The sequence below is a fragment of the Columba livia genome, chromosome W, assembly GCF_036013475.1.
Source record: "Columba livia isolate bColLiv1 breed racing homer chromosome W, bColLiv1.pat.W.v2, whole genome shotgun sequence".
In the NCBI taxonomy this organism is placed as follows: Eukaryota; Metazoa; Chordata; class Aves; order Columbiformes; family Columbidae; genus Columba; species Columba livia.
The window spans coordinates 13,777,706-13,803,633 of NC_088641.1; the positions used below are offsets into that span (position 1 = coordinate 13,777,706).

At 43.7% G+C, this 25,928-nt stretch overlaps 1 protein-coding gene across 6 annotated transcripts in view; it reads left to right on the top strand.

The window, feature by feature from the left end:
• Positions 1-25,928, top strand: part of LOC135577131 (spindlin-Z-like) — a 97,599-nt gene that overhangs the window by 46,502 nt on the left and 25,169 nt on the right. For all 6 annotated transcript variants that reach the window (XM_065044883.1, XM_065044888.1, XM_065044884.1 and 3 more), the window contains one exon: positions 18,020-18,068. In XM_065044883.1, the coding sequence (XP_064900955.1) occupies positions 18,020-18,068 (49 nt within the window). The remainder of the gene's footprint in view (positions 1-18,019; positions 18,069-25,928) is intronic.

Genomic DNA, 25,928 nt, shown 5'->3' on the forward strand with positions numbered 1-25,928 from the left:
TGACCTGTTGGAGAGCAGTGTAGGGGAAAGGGACCTGGGGGTCCTGGGGACAGCAGGGTGACCATGAGCCAGCACTGGGCCCTTGTGGCCAGGAAGCCAATGGTACCTGGGGTGGGTTAGAAGGGGGTGGTCAGTAGGTCAGAGAGGTTCTCCTGCCCCTCTGCTCTGCCCTGGGGAGACCACACCTGGAATATTGTGTCCAGTTGTGGCCCCTCAGTTCCAGCAGGACAGGGAACTGCTGGAGAGAGTCCAGCGCAGCCACCAAGATGCTGAAGGGAGTGGAGCATCTCCCGTGTGAGGAAAGGCTGAGGGAGCTGGGGCTCTGGAGCTGGACAAGAGGAGACTGAGGGGGGACTCATTCATGGGGATCAATATGGAAAGGGGGAGTGTCAGGAGGATGGAGCCAGGCTCTTCTGGTGACAACCAATGGTAGGACAAGGGGCAGTGGGTACAAACTGGAACACAGGAGGTTCCACTTAAATTTGAGAAGCAACTTGTTGGGGGTGAGGGTGCCAGAGCCTGGCCCAGGCTCCCAGGGAGGTTGTGGAGTCTCCTTCTCTGCAGACATTCCAACCCGCCTGGACACCTTCCTGTGTAACCTCATCTGGGTGTTCCTGCTCCATGGGGGGATTGCACTGGGTGAGCTTTCCAGGGCCCTTCAACCCCTGACATTCTGGGATTCTGGGATTCTGTGATCTAAAACTCAAAAAATAACCCCTCATTTTGCAGGTGGTCAGAAAGCATTTATCATGTCAATTGGTTAATGATGGGTATGTCTTTTATTGTAACTTAATTACAGTATACATTAATTTAGCAGCTTCTCTTCAACATGAGGGGATTTTTTTATTGATAACATACATGTATCCAATACTCACTCACTGGGTTCTTTTAGATATTCCATATGTAGAGGGCTTGATGTCTAATACGAACTTTGGTTTTTTGAAGTTATTTGACATTATGTGGGACTTTGATTTTGCAGAATGATACAGCCATTTACTTAAATCACAGTACAACTTACATTTAGCAGAGTATAGTAGTTGCAATATGCAGTTGAATCACAATACAAATATGATTCTCCTAAGTGGTCTTTATCACAATGCTGGGTATCCCCAGTCATAGAGAAGGAATATTTGGGTTGAAAACAGCTCAAGCCTGTTACTCTCTTCGAAGTTCTTTCTGTTAGTTTTACAGTTTTTATACTGTATATGCTATACTGAGTTTTTATCCTCAGTTTGGCTGAGCCATATATATACCCACCCATTCTGGCCTTGCCAACTCAGGAAGAGTATTTGCTGCTTATTATTATTATCAACTCAAGGGTAGTTACACAGACATTTGATTCCCTTAACTGTTGTTGCCATTTATCTAGAACAAAGACTACCTTCCATTTCCTTTGTGCTAAGTTCAGCTTTTTCTAACAGTTGTCATCAGTCACTCCCTACTTCTTCACTTAACTTGGTGAGTACATAGTCCTTGCCTGTCTCCTTGGAGTCTCCTTCCATTGTAGGAGATCACTGATCAATCACAACATGAAGTGTTTAAATTTTTTTTACTTAAAAAAGGAAACTTCTGTAAGATACTGTCACAGGGAAGTAATTTAGGGTTCTGCTTACTGCAGAACAATGTTTAGGTTTCTCAAAGAGAAGCGCGAGGTAAAAGAGTTTGGTGGCCGGTGCACTCTATTATTTACTGCATGGGGGAAATATACCAAGCCAAATGCTGCTGACCTTCTCTCCAGGTGCCTGTACCCATTCACAAAGCAAACTGTCAGGCGCCTTCCCTCCCTGATAACCGTTCGCTCGGGGGTCTGTGTCTTGGAGCTCCGGAGACAAACTTTCAGGCGAGGCCTGTATCTGTCGTGGTGCAAACTGTCAGGATTCCTTTTTCCCTGATAACTGTTCATTCCGGAGTCTGTATTTAGAGCTCTGAAGGCAAACTTTCAGGGGAGACCTGTACCCATTCACAAAAGCAAACTTTCAGGCATTTCCTCCCAGATAACTGTTTTGTCTGGAGTCTGTATTTTAGAACTCCAGAGGCAAACTTTCAGGAGAGGCCTGATAACCGTATGCAGAGCAGACTTTCAGGAAACAAAATTCTCAGGAAAAAAAATTAATGCAGTAGAATAGCAGGAGGGCTGGCTCAAGCTGGGTACATGTGCAGAGATCCAACCGAGCATACAAAACCATGATTCAGTCCAATAGCAATATCTCACTCTGGGGTCTTCTTGCTTCTCATTGGATCTTTTTCTCTGATTCCACGTGGGCCTCTGTTTTGTTCAGCTGTAGACATTGTTTATGGTCCATAGCCTTGCAGATACTGTTTTGTCTGGATAAATCCTTTCTTCTCAGCAAAGTGCAAAATAGGCCCCGCTTTGCAGATGTCTGTAATGCCTCCATGTTAGCCTTAGATTGTTATTTTTCCCAGCCAGTTCCATTTTTCCTAGCAAAGTGCAAACTAGACCTTATCTTGCAAGTGTTCAGTGTGGTTGGTATTTGCTTTTGGTAAATATGAGCAGAACTTTACAGCCTAAAATTTTAGCAAATCTAGTCTACCAAGTACCATGAAGCAAAAAGTATATTAAAAATCATACAACCTTATATCTCTAAATAATCCATTACATTTGGTGTGCATCTACTTAAGCTAAATGATCAACATCGAACTTGAATTGGGCTCATCCACTGACCTGTGAGTAGTAAAGCCATTGCCATACAGCTCACTTATGTAGCAGGGAGAGCTCACAGTGGGCTCATCCAGGCTGTCGTGTTTATAGAATGAAGTGGTTGACTCGTAGTCAAATCGCATACAGTAGGAAAAGTCTGCACGAGACTCTCTGTTCCCACAAGCCACCGGCATTCAGTGTGCTCTTTTGCTTCCCTGTGGGTCTCCTGGAAGGAGTTCTTGGCCTGGCTGCGGCTCAGGCCTTTACCTCCTCTGGAGCCTGGACCAAACTGCTGCTGGTTTGCCGGGGGGGGGGGTCGAGTGCATCCGCCACAGGATTATGTTATCTAAATACAGAGGGTCTTCTTGTCAGGCACACAAGACCAAAAAGCAATCAGTGTGACATATGTGGGTTTTTTACAGCCCAGCTACAGTCACTTGAGTGTATTTACAATTCTCCTCACCAATCTTCCACTACATTCCCACACCAGAGACCTGTGCTTCTGTGGTGCCAGCAACTGGAGCAAGTGTGGGTGTACACAAGTGTGTGAGCACTCACAAAGATCAAGGTGAAGTGGCTTGAGCACCAGGTGTGTCTCTAAGGGCAACTTCTTGTAGGGGGTTGTCTACTGGGGACCAGGAGAATCCCAGCCAGCTGCCAGAGAGACCATAGGGCCTGTACGTCTCTAGGGGCAAGATGTGTGTGTGTGTCTAAGGGCAAGACCACAGGGTGGGGGTTGGCTACTGGGAACCAGGGGAGTCCTGGCTAACTGCATGTGTGAGTGTGTGAGACTATCTGTACCAGCAACTGGAATGGGGTGTGGCCTCAGGGGTCTTATGTGCAGATGCCAGCAACTGAGGACACTGGGATCTGGGGGCCAGCTACTGGGCAGAGTGAGCATCTGAGCTCAGCTGTTGGAGGGATCCCCATTGTACATAACTTTATGTATATATATATATATTCTCACTAGCAGATGTCCATACTGTCTGTGCTGTCTGTGTTTGCATGAGTGCTCTGTGTGTCTGTGAAAAACAACACCTTTTATTTTGCAGCTCAGCCCAATTAGCAGGTGATTCGGCGGCAGAAAGATTTATGTTACTTAAGCCTAAGCGGCAGAAAGATTTATGTTACTTAAGCCTAATTGGTGAACAGTTTAACAGCAAAAGGATTTACATAAAAGAGTTTTGCGGCATGTGTGGGGATGTAAGCTTTATGTTATTTTACTACTCACAGAAGCAGGGGCAAAGAAATAGGGATATAGGAAAGGAAAAAAGAAGGAAAGAAAGAAGAGAACAATAAAAGAAAGGAAGAAAGAAAGTGAGGGATCCCGCCACCCTTACGGCTTCGCAGCATGGATGATGGGACTTATAGTCTGGGTCCAGTGATGTGTGGCCTCCGGTATCCTGCAACAAGGATGCTGGGGTTTGTAATCTGGGAGTGCAGCATCCTCAGGTGTCTGGTTCAGTTCCTGCGATGAGGCTGGTGGGCAGAGTGGTCCTCAGGATGGTGGGTTCCCTGCCAGTGCTAGTATAGGTGAGCCTTTATATAGCCCTCTGGATTGCCTGCTTGTACAATTTTTGGTCTTTTGAGGAGGTGTTATTGCGAAAGACAGAAAAGTCTCGGGCCATCTTGAAGGGTGTCAGCTTTTCCCTTTGTGCCATGCTGGGCCTATCAGAAGGTGGAGCTATGTGCCCTCCAGCACGTCTCCCATCTCCTGTGTCAGCCAGCCAGCCTTTGTCTGGATGAAAGACTGAACATGGGCCAGCAATGTGCGCTTATAGCCCAGAAGGCTAATTGTATCCTGGGCTGCATCAAAAGAAGCATGACCAGCAGGTTGAGGGAGGTGATTCTCCCCCTCTACTCCGCTCTCATGAGATCCCACCTGGAGTACTACATCCAGCTCTGGAGCCCTCAGTACAAGAAAGACATGGACCTGTTAGAGCAAGTCCAAAGGAGGGCCACCAAGATGATCAGAGGGCTGGAACACCTCTCCTATGAGGACAGGCTGACAGAGTTGGGGTTGTTCAGCCTGGAGAAGAGAAGGCACCAGGGAGACCTTATTGCGGCCTTCCAATACTTAAAGGAGGCTTATAAGAAAGATGGAGACAGACTTTTTAACAGGGTCTGTCACAATAGGACAAGGGTTACTGGTTTTAAACTAAAAGAAGGTAGATCCAGGCTAGAAACTAGACAACGTCCTCAGACACATGGTGTGAACTGTGGAGTTGTCATATGCAGGTACAGGAGTTTGACTCGATGATCCTTGTGGGTCCCTTCCAACTCAGGACATTCTATGATTTTAGATATAAGGAAGAAATTTTTTATTATTATGGTGGTAAAACACTGGCCCAGGTTGCCCAGAGGGGTGGTAGATGCCACATCCCTGGAGACATTCAAGGCCAGGCTGGATGGGGCTCTGAGCAACCTGATCTAGTTGAAGATGTCCCTGCTCATTGCACAGTGGTTGGACTAGATGGCCTTTGAAGGTCCCTTCCAAGCGAAATTCTTCTATGATTATATGATCTGTCAGGATATATTTCCCCTAACAACGTGTCGTATGGGAAACAAACACGAGGAATTCCAAGTCTGGCTGCAGTTGCAGAGCTATGATCTCACTGGGATTACAAAAATGTGATGGCCTAGGTCACATGACTACCCTGTTTCCCCAAAAATAAACCAGGGTCTTATATTAATTTTTGCTCCAAAACTTATTACTTTTTTACATGTATAACTGCCTGCACACTATTTAAATTGACTTTTTTAATGAACTGTAAGTAGGGCTTATTTTTGGAGTAGGGCTTATATTTCAAGCATCCTCAAAAATCCTGAAAAATCATGCTAGGGGTTACTTTCAGGGTAGGGCTTATTTTCAAGGAAACAGGGTAGAGTGCTGCAATGGATGGATACAGGCTCTTCAGAGAGGACAGAGGCAAGGAAGGAGGGGTTGCGCTCTATTGAAAGGAGTGGTTTTAATGCATGAAGTTTTGCCTTGGAGCAAGTGACAAGACAGCTGAAAGCTTATGGGTAAGAGTCAGAGAACAGACCAACATGGGTGACATCATGATGGGCATCTGCTGCAGACTGCTGGATCAAGGAGAGAAAGTAGATGAGTCCTTTAGACCAGTGGTCTCCAAAGTGGGGTGTGTGCACCCCAGGAGGTGCACAAAATGATCTGTTGGGGTGTCGGACGAAAATGTTGGAACTTCTATTTATATTTATTTTTTATCTTAAAAAAAAAAAAAAAAAAAAAGGAAAGAAATTAAGCTTTAGTAATATTTAATGTGTGGATTGACACTAGTGCCCTCACTCGGTCCATGTCACATATGGTAGGTGAGGTATCCTGAAGGAAGAGTGAGTGTTCTACAACATGAAGAGGTTGACAGCGGTGCCCTTACTCATTCATGTGCTTTTAGCATATTGCAAGGTATTGCAGTTTATGTGTGCTGGGTCAAGTTGCTTTATGGATTATAGATTATATAGTTTCAACTAAACTAACCCTCACAGAATGGGCAATTGGCTTGGCTTAAAAAGATTCCTGCAAAGAAACTGTGGATTGAAGATAATGCTAATAATGCGAGCACAAGCAAACTACAATAAAATGGTAGACCTGACGCTTCTACTCCTAGTAGGAGTACTCCTTCTCAGCCACATTACGAGGTAAAGACAATGACAATCTAATTGGATCTGACAAGAAGTCAGACAAAAAAAAAAATGGAAATTATCAAGAAGATAATTTGAAATATGGATTCACATCCACTATCATCAATGATGCACCTTGCCCTAAGAGTATACTGTGCCTTGAGATATTAGCTAATGATAGTGTGAAGTCATCACATTCAGCAAGACATTTAAAAACTAAGCATCCAGAACATTAAGACAAACCTCTACAGTTTTTTCAACAATGTTTCAAGTCATGCAATACTCAGTTCAGTACTTTACAAAATTTCACAAAAGTTAATGACAAATGTTTAGAAGCCTCTGTTGGGGTTTTGTACTCAAGAATGAAAGACAAAAAGCCATGTGTCATTGGGGAAACACTTGTTCTTCCTCAGTAAGAATGGCTGAAATAATGCATGGAAAACAATATGGCAACAAACTAAAATGTATGCCTTTGTCAGGAAATGAAGGCACATAGAAAACATTGCTGAAGATTTGAAGAAGCAGGTATTAGAACAAATTACATAGTGTGGGAGGGTTGCTATGCAGTTGGATGAAAGTACAGATGTTTTTAACATGTCTCAGCTTACAGTATTATTTAAATTCTATTTCAAGAATGAAATACATGAACTACTTTTTTGTGAGTCACTAAAGGAAAGATGCACAGGAGGAGATAAATTCTCAACAGTAAATGACATCTTTAATAAAAAACAATGCTTTATGGTAAAGCTGTGTAGTATAACTGCTGATGGAACAACTGCTTTGACTGGAATTTTAAAAAAAAAAGGATTCTGGGATATGGTTGCAAACATAGCACCACACATGAAACTCATACTCTGCCTTGTTCATAGGCAAGCTATTGCAGCAAAACTATTGGAGCCAGAAGAGCACAAAGTGCTACACAATGTCATCAATATGGTTAATTTTATAAAAACAAGACCTGTAAATAGCAGAATCTTTACAATACTTGTAATGAGATGGGGAGTGACCATGGAAATCTTTTGTACCGCACAGAGGTTCACTGGTTATCTTACAGCAAACTGTTTAAAAGAGTTGTCAAACTTAAAAATGAGTTGTGCATTTTTCTTTTACAAAAAGACATGTTCCAATTTTGCTGACCTTTCCTGTGATGACAAGTGGCTGCCATTAGCATGCTACCTAGCAGATATTTAAAAAAAAATGAACATGCTTTATGTGTTCCTTCAAGGTGAAGGCGACATTTAAACAAAAACTGAGAAAGTAACTGCTTTTCAAAACAAACTCATGCTGTGAAGAGAGCATTTGGAAAACAGCTGTTTGGAAATTATGTGACTTTGATGCTGAAAACAATGCATGTCACCTATAAAACCTGCCATATCTGTACACTTAAACTTGGAAACAAAATTTTGTAGCCTAATTAAAAATTTCCCAAGGAAGAGTTTCAGTGGGTTTTGAACCCATTTGTCAAAAACATAAAAATGCAGCATCTTCTGACTAGTTTGCAAAAACAACAGATTGACATCATCAAAGAAGATGAAAATTTACCAGCCAAATTTTTTAAAAGTCAGTTCTTCGCAGGCTGAGGAAGGAAGCAAGGATATTTAGTATAGAATTATCTTGGGAATTTATTCTTTGATTTTAGGTATGTGCATAGTGGTGCCCCAGCCTAATGCATGGAGGACCCAATATAGAGGAAAGCAGAGTTTTTATGTTACAATACAGTTGTGTAGACCAATCAAATTACTCATGTTAAGGAGTGGGCTAATCAGTTACTATTGCTCATGTAATCGGTACATACTCGTCCTATGCAGGATCAGTACATGCTTGTCCTGTGCAGGTGGTGTGTACATATGGTCAGTGGTGTGTTAATCTTCACTGTTCTAACCTGATGTCACATGCAGGTGTGTGGGGGCTATACTGGATTCTGGTCAATTGCTGTTCTGGCTGTGGTTATATGCCTGGTTTTTTTTGAAGGGTAAATCTTCTATTGTTTTATCATCAGTATGGGGTGTTCTCAGCTGGTAAGCACTGGCTTAGGTTGGGTCTTCAGGACACACTGAGGTAAAAGCTCATAGCCTCAGGTAGTGTTGATTCTTCTAGGTTGTGGTACTGCAGTTACCACCTTGTCTTTCACAATTTTAAGAAATATTTTATATAACTGGTAGATGGGATTGAAAAATGAGTACCATGATTTAGTAAGCACAGCCAGTGATGCACTTCTTCCATTTGGATCTATGTATGTTTCTTTCCGAGGTAACTTTTTCAGCTATGACAACAATTAAAACCAAGTATTGAAATAAACTGAACTTAGAACTAGACCTTCGAATCATTGTATCACAGTGATAAACCAAGATTTTAAAAAATAATGAAGTATATTCAATTGCAGTCCTCTCACTGAAAAACATTTTTTTTTCTATAGTGGGTGCAGAACAATATTGTTCTTTTCATATTTATCTCATACTTTTTAATTTTTTTCTGTGTATGTTTTATAATGTACATAATATATTAGTACAGTAGTACATGAAAATACATATACATATATTGGGAGCACATACTCAGAAAAATTTATTGATGGGGTGTGTGATAAAAAAAGCTTGGAGACAACTTCCCTAAGGAACATGGATCCAAGCATGATAATAAGTTTGGGAGGGCAAGGGCCTCTACAGCTAGGGCCCTGTCCCACAACACTGTTGTAGTTTAGTGACAAAAGGAAAAAGAAATAAAACCAAACAAATAAGCAACAACAACAATAATGAAAAAATATACAAAGCGATGGATACACAGTGCAACCTCTCACCAGGTGGTAATTCCAAAACCAGAGCTTGCCTCCTCCAAAGCAGCAAGTGGATTCCTGATGACAGTCTGCGTGGAAACCTCCCACCATCCTGGACAGCAGCTAGCACTGGAAACACAATAGCACTGAACCACGTGTTCCAGAGAACCTAGAACATCCCAGACCACCACACTCCCTTGCAGCAGGAGACTCCCCCCGACCAGCCCCCCTTTTATAACTGAGCATAACCTTATATGGTATTGAATATCCCTTTGGCTAGTTCTGAGTGAGCTGTCCTGGCTGTGTCATCCTCCAGCTTCCTGTGGAAATTAACCCTATCTCAGCTGACCCAGCACAAACACCCAAGAAAGGCAAGTCTGGAGATGGAAGCTAGGATCCACTGAGAGTCCATATCACCAGACAAGTTTGTGGTGATGAGCGTGGTCTAAAGTCAAGCTGGGAAATCAGCCTATAGCTCAAGCTTCATAGACAAGCACAACTATAATACAAGTTGAAACAGGTGGTCCATCAATGTAGCTTGAACAGGAAGTAAAGGCCCAGGCCTGAGTTTAAATGGAGGTCCTGGGGCCATGGGCAGGGGTTATGGGTTAGAGGTCCCAGGTGAGGCTGATCAGGGCAACTAAGGCCTGTTGACATACTCGGAACCCTAATAGCATGTGTTGTTTGTGTGTTTGTATATATATATATATATATACATATACATATATATATACATGCACATACATATGTAAATGTGAGGTCCATGTTATTGAGTGACTAACAGTTTTTCTCCCGAAGTAGATTCACCTGGGTTTAGATGGCACAAATGCACCACCTCTGGAAATTTCTCCTAGTATCCAAATGTGTAGATAGTCAAAACAAGTATATATGCAATTATACATGCCATTATCCACCACCCAAACAGAGGGTTCTGAAATTAAAGCCCAAATTCCCCTCAAGGTATTTGCTAGAGTGCCTGCATTACCTGTAGCACTTGTCACTGCTGATATAGTCACGGGTTTCACTGAGGCAGGCACCCCTCTCAAAAGCTGCATTTTAATACTTCTTGTCACTGCTACCCCGTCCAGATCAGATCCCATAAATCAATGTGTATGCCACCCCCATCTGCCACACTAAATCAATACTTTCCTCCATTGTGCACCAATTTCCATGGGACAACACAGATTCGACAGGTTCAGCATATGCTGTTAAAACTGCTGCACACAAACAGTGATATAGCGTAGGTGCAATAATATCTTACCTCTGACAGTTTGCAGCTGAGCACACCCTTGTCGTATCTGATCATCATTGGCTATAGGGCTTAATACATTTTTTCATCTGCTAATAAATGGATAGATGCAGCTCTGTTAGCATTCAAGACACATAACCACAGGTGCAGTTATATGCGGTGCTTTATTTCAGCGCTGGGAAACCAGGGGTTCGCACCCAAAGCTGGCTTCAGCCACTGATTCAGACTACACCATATTTATACAATTTGATCACATACATATGCATTACAATTCCTGACAACCATTAGCATATCCCACACCTATTCTAACACAAATTATCTATCTAAGCAATGCTAAGTAACATTCGCATGTTTATCAGTTATTTCTAAGTTACCTGTTTTTACCTGTTTTAAAGAATATTTCATAAATCTATATCAATCTTAAGAATAGGGTATGGTTTAAGTTACCTGTTCTAAAGAATATGTCATAAATCTATGTCAATTTCAAGAATAGGGTATAATTATATAAAATCATGCTTGAATGCACATTCTGAACCTGGATACAGTATCAAAGCTAAGAATCTTGGATACGGTCTACAGAATCAAAACACAGCCCACAAAATTCAATTCAACTATAACAGCTCCACTAGCCCAAGCTGGCAAAACCCGTGCCAGTATTCCTTCCCCACTCTTCTGTTGAGAGATCTCTGAAAATTCCCTTAACTCTTTCAGAGTGTAAGTATGCACAACCTGCTCCCCCCACATCTGCTTGTTCCTGCTGCCACATCATTTGGGGGGTTGTGCTCCCACCACCTCCCTCAATTCAAACTCAATATCGGGGTCTGAGGATTCACTGCAAATATTTCCATCCCATTCCTCTGGACTCCAAGATCATTTTGTGGTGAGAGCACGAATCTGAGAACTCAGAAACTTACTCTCTCCATATTTATCCCTTTGTTTCTTAGCAATACAGGCTACCAACCGGTCTATATTATCTTGCAGCTCACAGCACTGCTCTGCTTGAACAGTAATTATTTCTTGTGAGATCACCTTTGCATCCAGTAAAATCCCAACCTCCTTTTCCTATTCTCTTATTTTACTCTGCAATGTAACAACTTCACAGTCAAGAGCTCTAAGACCGGTAATGAATAACCATCCCAATCTCCCCACTAACTTGCAAGAAGAATTCAATGACTATGCAGTTTTCCACACCAACATGCGCATAGCCGTTTCAATTGCCTGGGGGGTAATCAGCACCTCATCAGTCTCAGGGCATGTGTCCAGCAGAGCCAATTTAGCCAGATAAGTACCCACGGGGGTGGGGGTGTCCAGCACTCCATACTGGACCCGTCCCAGAATGAATGCTGGGAGTCACCAGCACAGCCTCCCCAGTCCCCAACCTTTTTGCAAACCATGGCATGGCTGTTTCTAGCAACTGCTGAGCATGCCAAAGCAATCTCAAGGATATATGATAAGGTGCCTTTTTGACTTTTTTGGCAGGCCTGTTATCTAAACAGCGGTTCTACTTGTGATTTATGTGTTTTTCTACACCCCAGCTGCGGTTGCTTGAGTGTATTTACAATTATCCTTACCATTCTTGCGCTATTCCCACCCATTTACAAAAGAGAATTGATGCTTATTTTTCCAAAGTTCTTTTTGATTTGCACTTTTAATGGTCAGAAACATAAAAGAAATGCCAGATATTCTGGTGGCTGACTAAAAAAGCAGTTGAAAGAATTTAAATTTGGGGTCTTGTTCCTGGATGTGTAGAGCTGGAAGTGAAATTGAGCACTTCCATGAAGTGATTTTCTCTTCTCCCTATCACCACCTTGATTCCTGAGAGTTCAAACTTTAGTGACTCACAGTATATTTTGGACATGTAACTTCACAGAAAAGAGGTCTGCTTTTACTGGAAACTCTGTCTCTGGGTGATGCCTTCATAGGTCAGAAGATGAGTTTTCACTCCAGAGCATAAGGCTTCCCTCAAAACATGGAAACGAGCAGAACTTTTAAGGCTAGTTATAACTTAGATCGTAGACTCATAGAATGATTTGAGTTGGAAAGGACCTTCAAAGGTCCAACCCCCCTGCCATGGGCAGGGACAGCTTCACTAGATCAGGTTGCTCAAAGCCCTATCCAACCTGACCTTGAACACTTCCAATGATGAGGCATTCATAGCTTCTCTGGACAACCTGTTCCAGTGTCTCACCGCCCTCATCGTAAAAAATGTATTCCTTTTATCCAATCTAGATCTACAGTGTTTCAGTTTAAAACTGTTGCCCCTTGTCCTGTCACTACAGACCCTGGCAAAAAGTCTTTCTCTGTCTTTCTTATAAGCCCCCTTAACATATGGAAAGGCTGCAATAAGGTCTCCCTGGAGCCTTCTCTTCTCCAGGCTGAACAACCCCAACTCTGTCAGCCTGTCCTCATAGGAGAGGTGTTCCAGCCCTCCGATCATTTTTGTGGTCCCCCTCTGGACCCGCTCTAACAGGTCCATGTCTTTCTTGTACTGGGGGCCCCGGAACTTGATGCAGTATTCCAGGTGGGGTTTCAACAGAGTGAAGTAGAGGGGGAGAATCAGCTCCCTCAACCTGCTGGTCATGCTTCTTTTTATGCAACCCAGGATATAACTGGCTTTCTGGGCTACAAGTGCACATTCCAGCTCTTGTCCAATTTTTCATCCACCAGTATGCCCAAATCCTTCTCTGCAGGAGTGCTCTCAATCCATTCATCCCACAGTCTGTACTGATATTTGGGATTGGCCCAAGCCAGGTGCAGGACCTTGCACTTGGCCTTTGTGCTGGTTTGACTGAAATTGAGTTTATTTTCTTCATGCAGTTAGAAACTTCTTTTTCATAGCTAGCATGGTCATCATTTGGATTTAGTTTGAGAACAAGAAGACAACACCCCGGGACAGGTAATGGTTTTCGTCAAGTAACTTTCCAGTGTTTTTGAGTTGGAACAAAGGGAATGTCAGAACTTACTTGTGTCTTAGCTGTTGTCTAGGCACCAAGGTCTTTCTGGGCTCTCTATCTGCAGGCGTGAGGCAGCTAGGAAGGGGGGCATAGATAGGGCAGACCTTGACTGCCATCCACACTGGTCAATGAGAATATTCCATGGCGTTAGCATCATGCATCATATTCGATGAGAGTCAGGCTTTCCGGCTCAGGGAGACCCATTCCAGTTCTGCTCCATTTCAGCTGAGTTCTTTTCAGGAATTCTTTTAGTTCAGCCTTCTGCTATTCTGCCATTTTCCAGAGGGCCTCTGGGCCTTCCTAACATTTTGGTCTTTTCTCTCTCGCTCTCTCTGGGATCAGCTGTTGGGGACCAGAGTGCTCTCTTCCCACGACTGACTGCTCAGCTCAGATGATGTTTGTGAAGAATTGCATTCAGTATCTTTTATATTTCCATTTTATATATATATATATATATATATTTGTAGTAGTTGTATATTAGTATTATTTTGTTATTTTATTAAACTCTGTTTATCTCAGTCCATGAGTTCCTCCCTTTCCATTCTCTCCCATATTTGGAGAGGGGAAGAGAGTGAGAGAGCAGCTATTGTGGTTTTGATTGCTAGCTGTGGTTAAACAGTAACAGCCTTGCTGAATTTGATGAGGTTTACATGAGCCCATTTCTCAAGCCTGTCAAGGTCCTTCTGGATGGCATCCCTTCCCTCAAGCAAATCAACTGCACCACTCAGCTTGGCATCATCTGCAAACTTGCTGAGAGTACACTTGATCCCACTATGTCATGGATGAAGAGATTAAACAGTAATTTAACAGTACATTGCTGGCCCATATTCAGTCTTCCATGCACCAGTACCCCAAGTCCTTCTCTGCAGGGCTGCTCTCAATCCCTTAATCCCCCAGACTAGATTGATATTGGGGGTTGCCCTGTCCCAGGTGCAGGACCTTGCACTTGACCTTGTTGAACTTCAGGAGGTTCTCATGGGCCCACTCCTCAAGCCTGTCCAGGTCCCTCTGGATGGCATCTTGTCCCTCAAGTGTATCAACTGCACCGCTCAGCTTGGTGTCATCTGCAAACTTGCTGAGAGTACACTTGATCCCACTATATCATTGATGAAGAGATTAAACAGTACTGGTCCCAGTGCAGATCTCTGAGGAGCACCACTCATTACTAGTTTCCACTTGGACATTGAGTCATTGACTGTAACTCATTGGACGCAGTCATCCAGCCAATTCCTTATCCATCTAACAGTCCATCCATCAAACAGATATTTCTCCAATTTAGAAACAAGGATGTTTGGTGGGACCATGCCAAAGGCCCTACAGAACTCCAGGTAGATGGCATCCTTAGCTCTTCCCTTCTCCGCCAATGCAGTCACTCCATCACAGAAAGTCACAAGACTAGTCAGGCACAACTTGCCTTTGATGAAGCCATGTTGGCTGTCTCTGATCACCTCCCTTTCTTTCACATGATTCAACATGTCTTCCAGGTGGATCCATTCCATGATCTTACCAGTCACAGAGGTGAGGCTGACTCGTCAGCAGTTCCCAGGGTTGTCTTTTTTACCCTTTTTAAAAATGGGTGTGATGTTTCTCTTTTTCCAGTCTCTGGGGACTTTGCCTGACTGCCATGACTTTTCAAATATGATGGAAAGCGGCTTAGTGCCTACATCTGCCAATTCCCTTCAGACCCTGGGATGCATCTTGTCAGGTCCCGTGTGTATGTTCAGGTTCCTCAGGTGGTCTCAAACCTGATCTTCTCCTATGATGGGAGGGACTTCATTCCCCTAGTCCCTGCCTTGAGATTCAGGGTCTCGAGAGATGTGTGAAGAGCAATTGCCAGTGAAAACAGAGGCAAAAAAAGCTGATGAGCACCTCAATCTTCTCCATGTTGGTTGTCACCAGGTCCCCTATCATTTTCTGACTTTGTACCTAGAAAAGTACCTTTCTGACTTTGTAACTCTAAAAGCCCTTCTTATTATTCTTCATATCCCTTGCCAAATTCAGCTCCAGCATTGCCTTAGCCTTCCTGATCTCATCCCTACACTCTCAGGCAGCATCCCTATACTCTTCCCAGGATATGTGTCCCTGGTTCCACTGCCTGTGCATTTCCTTCTTACAGTTTAGTTTGACCAAGAGGTCCTTACTCAGCCATGCTAGCCTCCTGCCTTCCTTGCCTGATTTCTTCCACATGGGAATTGAGAGCTCTTGTGCTTTAAGAAAAATGTCCTTAATGAGCTGCCAACTCTGTTCAGCTCCTTTATCTCTGAGGGCAGTTTCCCGGGGGGGGGGGGTCCCATCCACTAATTCCTTAAACAAGTGAAAGTTTGCTCTCCTGAAATCCTGAAATTCAGGATCTTGACTTTACTCTTCACCTGGCCCATATGCCTCAAGACTGTGAATTCCACCAGGGCATCATTGCTGCAGCCCAGGCTACCACCAATCTTGACCTCTCCAATTAGTTCATCTGTGTTGGTGAGCAACAGGTCAAGTAATACTTCTCCACTGGTTGGGCTGTCTATTACCTGGATTAAGAACTTCTCCTCAGTGCACTCCAATAGCTTGCTGTGCTGCTTTTCCAGGAGGAGTCAGGGTGACTGAAGTCCCCCAGCGGGATCAGAACCTGCAAGCATGATGCTTCCTGTAGTTGAAGTAAGGATGCTGCTTCAACAGGCTCCCCTTGATTGGGCAGCTTGTAGTAAACACCAGCAACGAGACTTCCTTTGTTGGCTTGGTCCCTAATTTTTACCCTTCAGCTCTCAACCTCTTCATTGCTGTTTTTCAAAGACAGCTCTGTGCAGTCAATCAATTTTTATTTTTTTTTACATGGGGGCAACTCCCTCGCCCCTCCTATCTTGCCTGTCCCTTCTGAACAGTTTATATCTGTCAATTGCAGCGCTCCAGTTGTGTGATTCATCCCACCAAGATTCAGTGACTGCAATTATATCATAGCTTTCTAGCTGCACAATGGCTTCCAGCTCCTCCTGTTTGTTACCCAAATCTGTGTACATTGGTATAGAGGCACTTCAGTTGGGCTGTTGACCCAGTCACCTTTTTGGAGGAACAAGCCCTAATCCCTTTGTAGCATTTCTGATATTTCCCTGTTGGTTCCTTGCAGTGATGAGAATGACACATACATACAGACACGCATACAGAAATGCAGACAGAGACACACTGACACAGAGTTCTTGTTAACAGTGAAAGCAGAGCCAGGCAGAGCTGAGCCTTCTTTAATTAGCCTTTCTCCATTTATAGCTTTACAGATATGGGCCTGGACCAAGAGGTTAAACAGGATGTTTATTTTTAAAAAGATGTTATTCCAAATACACACACCCAGGCCCAACACTCACATGACATACATCCAGTGTTCCGGCCCGAGATGTCATTCTCACTAGCCTGGGCCATCACCCCTTACAAACACACAATCTTGTGTAAGCTGTCAAGGCCACCTTGTTTTGACCGATTGCTGTGATTTAATCATGTTAGTATTAGTCTACTTTGACCGTCCAGATGGTCATGTTACTATTGATCTTCCTTTATCATCTGGGTGGCTGGAGCCATACGTCCTGCCATTCCCACAGTTCCTAATGCATCAGCAGGCCCTGACTCTTTGTTACTCAAAACTCCCTCCCCTTCCCCTGATAAATCCAGTTTAAAGCTCCCCTTATAAGTCTAGTCAGTTTGTTAGCAAAGACCATCAGCAGCAGCAAAAGGAACATTAGGGAAAATGTAGGTTCGCTGCTGAATGAGGTGAGTGCTCTGGTGACGGAGGATACAAAGTAGGCAGAGTTACTGAATACCTTCTTTGCATCTGTCTTTACTGCTAAGACTGGCCCTCAGGAATCCCAGACCCTGGAGGTAAGACAGAAAGCCTGGAGAAAGGAAGACTTTCCCTTGGTTGAGGAGGATCAGGTTAGAGATCATTTCAGCAAACTGGATACTCACAAATCCATGGGCCCAGATGGGATGCACCCACAAGTGCTGAGAGAGCTGGCAGATATTATTGCTAAGTTGTGCTCCATCATCTTGAAAAGGCCTGTAGTTTCCTGGGTCCTCTTTTTTGCCCTTTTTCAAGGCTGGAGTGACATTAGCTTTCTTCCAGTCCTCAGGCACCTCTCCTGTTCTCCATGATCTGTCAAAGATGTCCAAGACCTGTGCCCTGTTATACAAACTGCCACACCTAGTTGCTCTCTTCACCACAGTCTGGGAGCTATTTAGGCCTCTCCCCAGCAGCAGCTAAAAAGGTGCTTGACCTTCCCTAATCAAAAAGTATATTAAAAATAATACAACCTTATATCTCTAAATAATCCATTACATTTGGTGTGCATCTACTTAAGCTAAATGATCAACATCGAACTTGAATTGGGCTCATCCACTGACCTGTGAGTAGTAAAGCCATTGCCATACAGCTCACTTATGTAGCAGGGAGAGCTCACAGTGGGCTCATCCAGGCTGTCGTGTTTATAGAATGAAGTGGTTGACTCGTAGTCAAATCGCATACAGTAGGAAAAGTCTGCACGAGACTCTCTGTTCCCACAAGCCACCGGCATTCAGTGTGCTCTTTTGCTTCCCTGTGGGTCTCCTGGAAGGAGTTCTTGGCCTGGCTGCGGCTCAGGCCTTTACCTCCTCTGGAGCCTGGACCAAACTGCTGCTGGTTTGCCTGGCGGGGGTCGAGTGCATCCGCCACAGATACCTTTTTGACATTATGTACAAAAACACTTTATTGTTCAATAATTCCATCATTTATATTGTAGGTCATGCAGGAGTCTCTGCGAGCATGATGAAAAAAAGAACTTCCCACAAGTAAGTTTCTAGTATTTTTCCTGAAGTATAGTTTTCATTAACTGGAAGTACCGTTCTAAAAATTTATCTGTATTGTTCCAGTCATTTTGCTCTTGAAAATCATGTGGAGTAGTATTCAGTGTATGTGTGTAGAGTCAGACTTTAATTCTTTTGGGAGGACACTGGGAAAGAATGCACCATTGGTAGTGTTCTAAACATCATTTTGAATGTTATTCTGAGATAAATTATCCTGTAAATACAATTTTACAATTTATTCTATAATTCAGAGACAAGTGGTTGCAAGCTGGAAATTGGGCACATGTACTGTAGGATTCATTAGAGCTCTAGTTTTTGAAAAGGATTTTTCACCATTTTTTAAAAAATAAGGGACATACTGAAGTACTTCTATAAGGTGGCTGTTATTTGCGTGAGGGATACTTGCTTATCCTGTACATTCATGGCATGTATTATTCTCTCTACTACATTTTGAAGTAGTAGCAGCTAAATGCTGCTATGAGGAAATGTGAGAAGATAGAGATAATAGCTTAGACATGATTGACCTTAGTGTCTAACAGATAGATGTTGCATTGGGCTGCATCTTGAGTGGGTCAACTCTAAAAAAAACAGGGGAAAGGTGAAATTATATAAAATGCTACTAGTTAGATTTTGAGTATGAAGTCCTATAGTGGTGATATACAATATCCATCAATCCAAAGCAATTTGTCTGACAGAAATATCTTCTGTGATTGACATTTGAATTAATATTAACTGTTTCCCAGGCACAATACCTGATGTAAAACTACTCTAATTCCTTCCACCAACTCTTCACCATTCAGTCTTGTCTATCTCCTTACAAGGCAAAGATAAACATTTATTTGTCTAGAGACAGGTAGAGTTAAAATTTAATTTCTCTTGTTCTTTTTCAACCGCTCAGAGAAAGGAGTATATGATGGGAAGACTATCAGAGGTGGGTTGCCTTTTGTACTTGAGGGTGGCTAGATTTGTCTTTATTGTTGTGTTGATATACACTTATTTAAATACCAAAATAGGTTGTATATTTTTGTAGCATAAAGGCTTTTATGGGGCACATTAAGTCATGATCTTAAGTCACATGGTTTTGAGACATTTAACTTAAGTGCCCAACTGAGTTTTACATTAATGTAACCTAGTTTAACTGTTGAAGAATTGTTTGGTAAGGGTTTTATTTTGTACCAAACCAAGATGACTTTGTGTGCTGCTCACTGACTTCTTTGAGAATGACAGAGACTAGTATAGAGTTATTTTTATTTGATATTCATTGCTTACATTTTTGAAATTAACAGTAAGTGGTACTGTAGACATGTTTATATTAAACAAGTGTGATATGAATCACTATTTTAAAATGTATGCTGATACTACTATGAGCTGTTACAGCAGACCATGAATTAGTAATACATACTTTGTCAGTAATTTAGTTATGAAGACTTTTACATTCCTCATTAAAAGAAAAAGAGGAACAAGTCTTTTGGCACTTGAAGGCCATAGGGGAGATTCTAAACTAGATTCAGAAGTTCATGGGGGAGGGAAGAGCCAACAGGATGGAACAGGGCATGGTCTAGTAACTGAGGAAGTGATAAAATATGTGGATTAGTCTTCTGAACTCTTCTTAACTAGAGTGGCAGTTAACCATTGATCCTTTTGGAAGGAGATCCCATGGTTGTAGGTCAGCTGCAAAAGGGCAGTTCTTCTGAGTACTATGTCAGTGTCAATGAGTAGTGATGATCTTTGTGAACATGAAACTGACCCTGTTTGTGTCAGATCAGTCAGTAGTCTCTTGACTCTCATCTTTTCCACCCTTGGTGTGTAAGGGAAGAGTGCACAGAACAGCATAAGTATAAAATCTTCCTTATGCTCTCCAAGTTACTCATAAATGGCAGTTCAAGTGGAGGTTTTATCTGCAGTTTAACTGCCACTGTACTTATTCCTTGTGAATTTCTGATCACACTTTAACTTGATGTGGTGGGTTATACTTGGGTATGGGCCAAACTCCCACCCACCCACTCACTCCCTCTCCTCAGTGGGGCAGGGGGGGAAATAAAATGAAAAAGCTCATGGGGTCAAGACAGGAAGATTGCTTACCAGTTACTATCACAGGCAAAACAGGCTTGACTTGGGGAAAATTTATTGCCAATTAGAATAGATTCAGGTGGTAAGAAACAGGAAGACAAACATTAAAACATCTTTCCTCCCCCCTTTCTTATGCTCAACTTCACTCCTTCACTCCAGACTCCTCTGCCACTCACCACCCCCAGGGTGGTACAGGGGAAAGCAGGGAAGGTAGTTTACAGTCTGTACACAATGGTTGCTCTCTGCTGTTCCTTCCACCTTGTACTTACTTTTTCTCTGCTTTGGCATGGGTTCTCTACAGGCCACAGTTCCTGTCAGGAAAACCTCCTCCAGCATGAGCTCTTCCAGGGGAGACAATCCTGTCAGGAAAACTGCTCTGGCATATGTTCTCTGTGGATTCTCCATGGGCCACAGTTCCTTCAGGAAATATCTAACTGTTCCAGCATGGGTCATACACAGGCTGCAGTGTGAATATCTGCTCTAGCACCATGGAATGCCTCCTTTTTTTAATTGGTGTTCTCTCTGCTGTTTCTCACACTTTAAAAAAAATTTCCCCCTCCTTCTCTGCCTGTCCAGTGTTATTTTGCCCTTTCTTAAATATGTTTTCACAAAGGTGCCACCAGCTTCGCTGATTGGCTCAACTTTGGCCAGCTGGGGCAGTTGTCCCAAAAATCAGGGTTCTTTTATCTGGTGTGCAAAGTGACAAATAACAGAGTCAAGATATTTGTTTATTCCATGTCTGTTCAGAGATGGGTGCTAGGTTGTAACTCCACAAAGCTAGCACCCCTCTTGGCTATCACACAGTTAACATATATTCCAAGCAACAGTTATCAGTAACTTTTCACAGTTAGGCTTGATCACCCTCATTACCATTGGTTCTTGTAATGCCCAGCTTCACTTAAAGGTACAGCCTGTTTTAAATTTACAGCGCATGCTCAGTGTGTGGGGGTCTTTGATTAGGCCAAGGGCTTCATTGCTGGAGGTATGGGTTTTGACATTATAATGAGATTATATTGAGAAAAGTTCATCTAAGGGACACAAGCTGGGCAAATCTTGTGGTATCTCTGAGCTCATGAGGGAGGGAGGTTTCCTTGAGCCCCCAACTCAAGGTCTGTCTGTTTCCTTATCTCTGTTCCAGATGGCTCTGCTATCTCTTGCCTGATTAAGCTTGCTCAAAGCCCTGTGTTGTGAAATATTTATTTTATCTTACTTTTTAACTTTTAATTAGGATGACTGCCAAGCCAGCTGGAACCAGCTATGTCTGGCACAGGTCATCTTATCATGGAGGACACCCCTGCAGGTGTTGCGTTGTATGTGTCTGCTACCAAAAACTTGCCATGTATACCAAATAAACTTATAATCCTGAGAAAATTAGTTTCACAACTGAATTATAAGTTTTGAAGGAGTACAGAAAGTACTTTAAAACTTCTGTCTTTAGTAATGTGCATCATAGTCTGAATATCAAGGAAAAATAGTTTATAACAATTCTCTGATCATAAGATCCCCTGCTAGTGACAGTCTGTAGTAAGACTGAAATTCTCATTTGGGCCCTATTTTTAATAACTTTTCTAAATGGCACCATGAAATATAGAAATTATACTGACCATTGCTACTCTACTTCATTTATACTATTTTATAAATTTATTTGAAATTTCCATTATCTGGTTCTGCTAATAAAACCTTTTAATGGAACAAGAATTTACTTATGAGCTTAATGCCTTCAAGAAGGCATTCAAGAATGCCTTCACGATCAGCAGCAGAGTGCTCTATCATGGTGCACAGGGGGGTTTCCCAATCCAGGAAACCTCAGGGGAGCAAAGAGACCTGCTAGAAGCCTGCAGCTCATGTGACAGCAGCTGATGAGATCTGGGTGGGGCCAGGTGACCAAGCCCCCACACACATAAAAGAAGCCCCTGGGGAGCACCAGTGACTAGGAACACAAGCAAATAGGGCAGGAAAACAGGGAGTGGCATGTCAGCAAAGGCCACTCACTGAACAGTCCACCCATCAAATCCATATCTCTCCAATTTAGAGAGAAGGGTGTTGTGGGGGACCATGTCAAAGGCTTTACAGAAGTCCAGATAGATGACATCTGTAGCTCTTCCTTTGTCCACTGATATAGTTACTCCATCATAGAAGGCCACTATTTTGGTCAGGCAGGACTTGCCCTTGGTGCAGCCATGCTGGCTGTATCCAGTCACCTTCCTGTCCTCCATGTGCCTTATCATAGCTTCTAGGAGGATCTGTTCCATGATCTTCCCAGGCACAGAGGTGAGGCTGACAGGTTGGTACTTCCTGGGGTCCACCTTTCTACTCTTTCTGAAAATGGGTGCAACGTTTCCCTTTTTCCAGTCACGAGAGACTTTACATGACTGCTAGGACTTCTCAAATATCATGGAGCGTGGCTTGGCAACTACAGCAGCCAATTCCCTCAGGACTCTGGGATGCAGAGACCAGACAAGACAGATGACTTTTTAACCTTCTATGTGTTCGTGGTGGCTACACCAAAAGTCCGTCGGTAACCCTTTGGGTCCTTGAAGTACCCTCTCCTGAAGCAGTCTATGCCAAAGACACAAGGGGTCTTACTCAGACAAGTCTTTCTTCAGTCTTGATCCAAATTTCCCAGATATGGACATCCATGCAGCAGCAAAGATGCAAGGGTTGTTGATGTGTTTGAAAGCGTGGAAGCACCTGAGAATGGTCACATAGGAATTAGAGCTTCTCCTCCAAAAAAGGTGGCAGGATCAGTAGCCCGGCTGAAGTGCACCTATACCAATGCACGCAGCATGGGCAACAAACAGGAGGAGCTGGAAGCCATTGTGCAGCAGAAAAACTATGATATAGTTGCCATCACGGAAACATGGTGGGATGATTCGCACCACTGGAGTGCTGCCATGGACGGCTATAAACTCTTCAGAAGAGATAGGCAAATAAGGAGAGGAGGTGGGGTAGCCCTGTATGTTAGGGAGTGGTTTGATTGTCTGGAGCTTGATGAGGGTGAAGATAGGGTGGTGCATTTGTGGGTAAGAATCAGGGGGAAGGACAAGGCAAACATACTGGTGGGGGTCTGTTACAGACCACCCAACCAGGATGAAGAGGCAGATGAAATATTCTGCAGGCAGCTGGGAGAAGTCTCCCGATCGCTAGCTCTTCTTCTCATGAGGGACTGCAACCTACCAGATGCCTGCTGGAAATACAGCACAGCAGAGAGGAACCAGTCTAGGAGGCTCCTGCAGTGCATGGAAGACAATTCCTGACACAGCTGGTCAGTGAGCCAACTAGGGAAGGTGCCCCACTGGATCTGTTGTTTGTGAACAAAGAAGGACTTGTGGGTGATGTGTCGGTTGGAGGTCACCTTGGGCATAGCGATCATGAAATGATCGAGTTTTCTGTTCTTGGAGAAGTAAGGAGGGGCCTTTCCAGAGCTTCTGCCTTGGACTTTTGAAGGTCAGACTTTGTCCTGTTTAGGGGCCTGGTTGACAGAGTCCCTTGGGAGGCAGTCCTGAAGGGCAAAGGAGTCCAGGAAAGCTGGACATTCTCCAAGAATGGAATTTTAAAAGGTGCAGGAGCAGGCTTTCCCTGTGTGCTGAAAGACAAGCTGGCAGGGAAGAAGATGGGCCTGGCTGAACAGAGAGCTTTGGCTGGAACTCAGGAAAAAAAAAGAGTTTATGATCTTTGGAAGAAGGGGCAGGTAACTCAGGAGGACTGCAAGGATGTCGTGAGGTTATACAGGGGGAAAGTTAGAAGAGCCAAACCCCAACTAGAGCTCAATCTGGCTACTGCCACAAAAGAGAATTTAAAATGTTTCTATAAACACATTAGCAACAAAAGTAAGGCTAAGGAGAATCTCTACCCTTTATTGGATGTGGAGGGAAACATAATGACCAGGTATGAGGAAAAGGCTGACGTACTTAATGCCTTCTTTGCCTCAGTCTTTAATTTTTCTCGGAGTACCCAGCCCCCTGAGCTGGAAGACAGGGATGGGGAGCAGAATGAAGCCCAGCCCCAATAATCCAAGGGGAAATGGTTGGTGACCTGCTACACCACTTGGACATCCACAAGTCTATGGGGCCAGATGGGATCCATCTGACAGTGCTGAGGGAGCTGGCAGAGGTGATCACTAAGCCACTTTCAATTATTTATCATCAGTCCTGGCTGACTGGGGAGGTCTCAGTTGACTGGAAGCTGGCAAATGTGACACCCATCTAAGAAGAAGGGCTGGAAGGAGGATCTGGAGAACTACAGGACTGTCAGTCTGACCTCGGTGCCAGGGAAGGTCATGGAGCAGATCATCCTGAGTACCATCACATGGAATGTACCGGACAGCTAGGCTATCAGGTCCAGTTAGCATGGGTTTATGAAAGGCAGGTCCTGCTTGACCAGCCTGATGTCCTTCTATGACAAGGTGACCTGCTTAGTGGATGAGGGAAAGGCTGTGGATGTTGTGTACCTGGACTTCAGTAAAGCCTTTGACACCGTACCCCACAGCATCTCCTGGAGAAGCTGCAGCTCATGGCCTGGATGGGTGTACTCTTCGATGGACATAGAACTGGCTGGAGGGCCGGGCCCAAAGAGTTGTGGTGAATGGAGTCAAATCCAGTTGTCAGCCGGTCATGAGTGGTGTCCCCAGGGCTCAGTATTGGGGCCAGTTCTGTTTAATCTCTTTATCAATGATCTGGATGAGGGGATCGATTGCACCCTCAGGAAGTTTGCAGACGACACCAAGTTGTGTGGGAGTGTTGATCTGCTGGAGGGTAGGAAGGCCATACAGAGGGATCTGGACCAGCTGGATCATTGGGCTGAGGCCAATTGTATGAGGTTTAACAAGGCCAAGCGCCGGGTCCTGCACTTGGGTCACAACAACCCCAGGCAACACTACAGGCTTGGGGAAGAGTGTCTGGAAAGCTGCCTGGAGGAAAGGGACCTGGGGGTGTTGGTCAACAGTTGGCTGAATATGAGCCAGCATGTGCCCAGGTGGCCAAAAAGGCCAACAGAATCCTGGCTTGTATCAGGAATAGCGTGGCCAGCAGGACTAGGGAAGTGATCATCCCCTTGTATTCATCACTGGTGAGGCTGCACCTCGAATCCTGGGGTCTGTTCTGGGCCCCTCATGACAAGAAAGACCTTGAGGTGCTGGAGCAAGTTCAGAGAAGGGAATGGAGCTGGGGAAAGAGCTGGAGCACAAGTGTGATGGGGAGTGGTAGGGACCTGGGGTTGGTTGTTCTGGAGAACAGGAGGCCGAGGGGAAACCTTATAACTCTCTGCAACTGCCTGAAAAGAGGTTGTAGGATGGAGGGTTTCAGTCTCTTTTCACAGGTATCGAGTCATAGGATGAGAGGAAATGGCCTCAAGTTGCACCGGGGGAGGTTTAGATTGGATATTAGGAAAAGTTTCTTCCTGGAAAGGTTTGTCAGGCATTTGAACAGGCTGCCCAGAGAAGTGGTGGAGTCACCATCCCTGGAGGAATTTAAAAGATATGTAGACTTGGTGCTTACTGATATAGTTTAGTGGTGGACTTGGCAGTGTTAGGTTTATGGTTGGACTTGATGATCTTAAGGGTGTTTTCCAACCTAAATCATTCTATGTTTGCTATGAAATGGGAGTATCTGAAACTTACTGCAGTTGAAGGTCCATTTACAATGAGGGCCTAACTGATGCATCAAGAACTAATTTTAGGACTTGTTATTATCTGATTTTCTTGGCTCTGTGTGTTTTATATATGTAGGGCAGTTGAAATATTGAGCATCTAGGTGAATGAAATGTTATTCCAGTCTT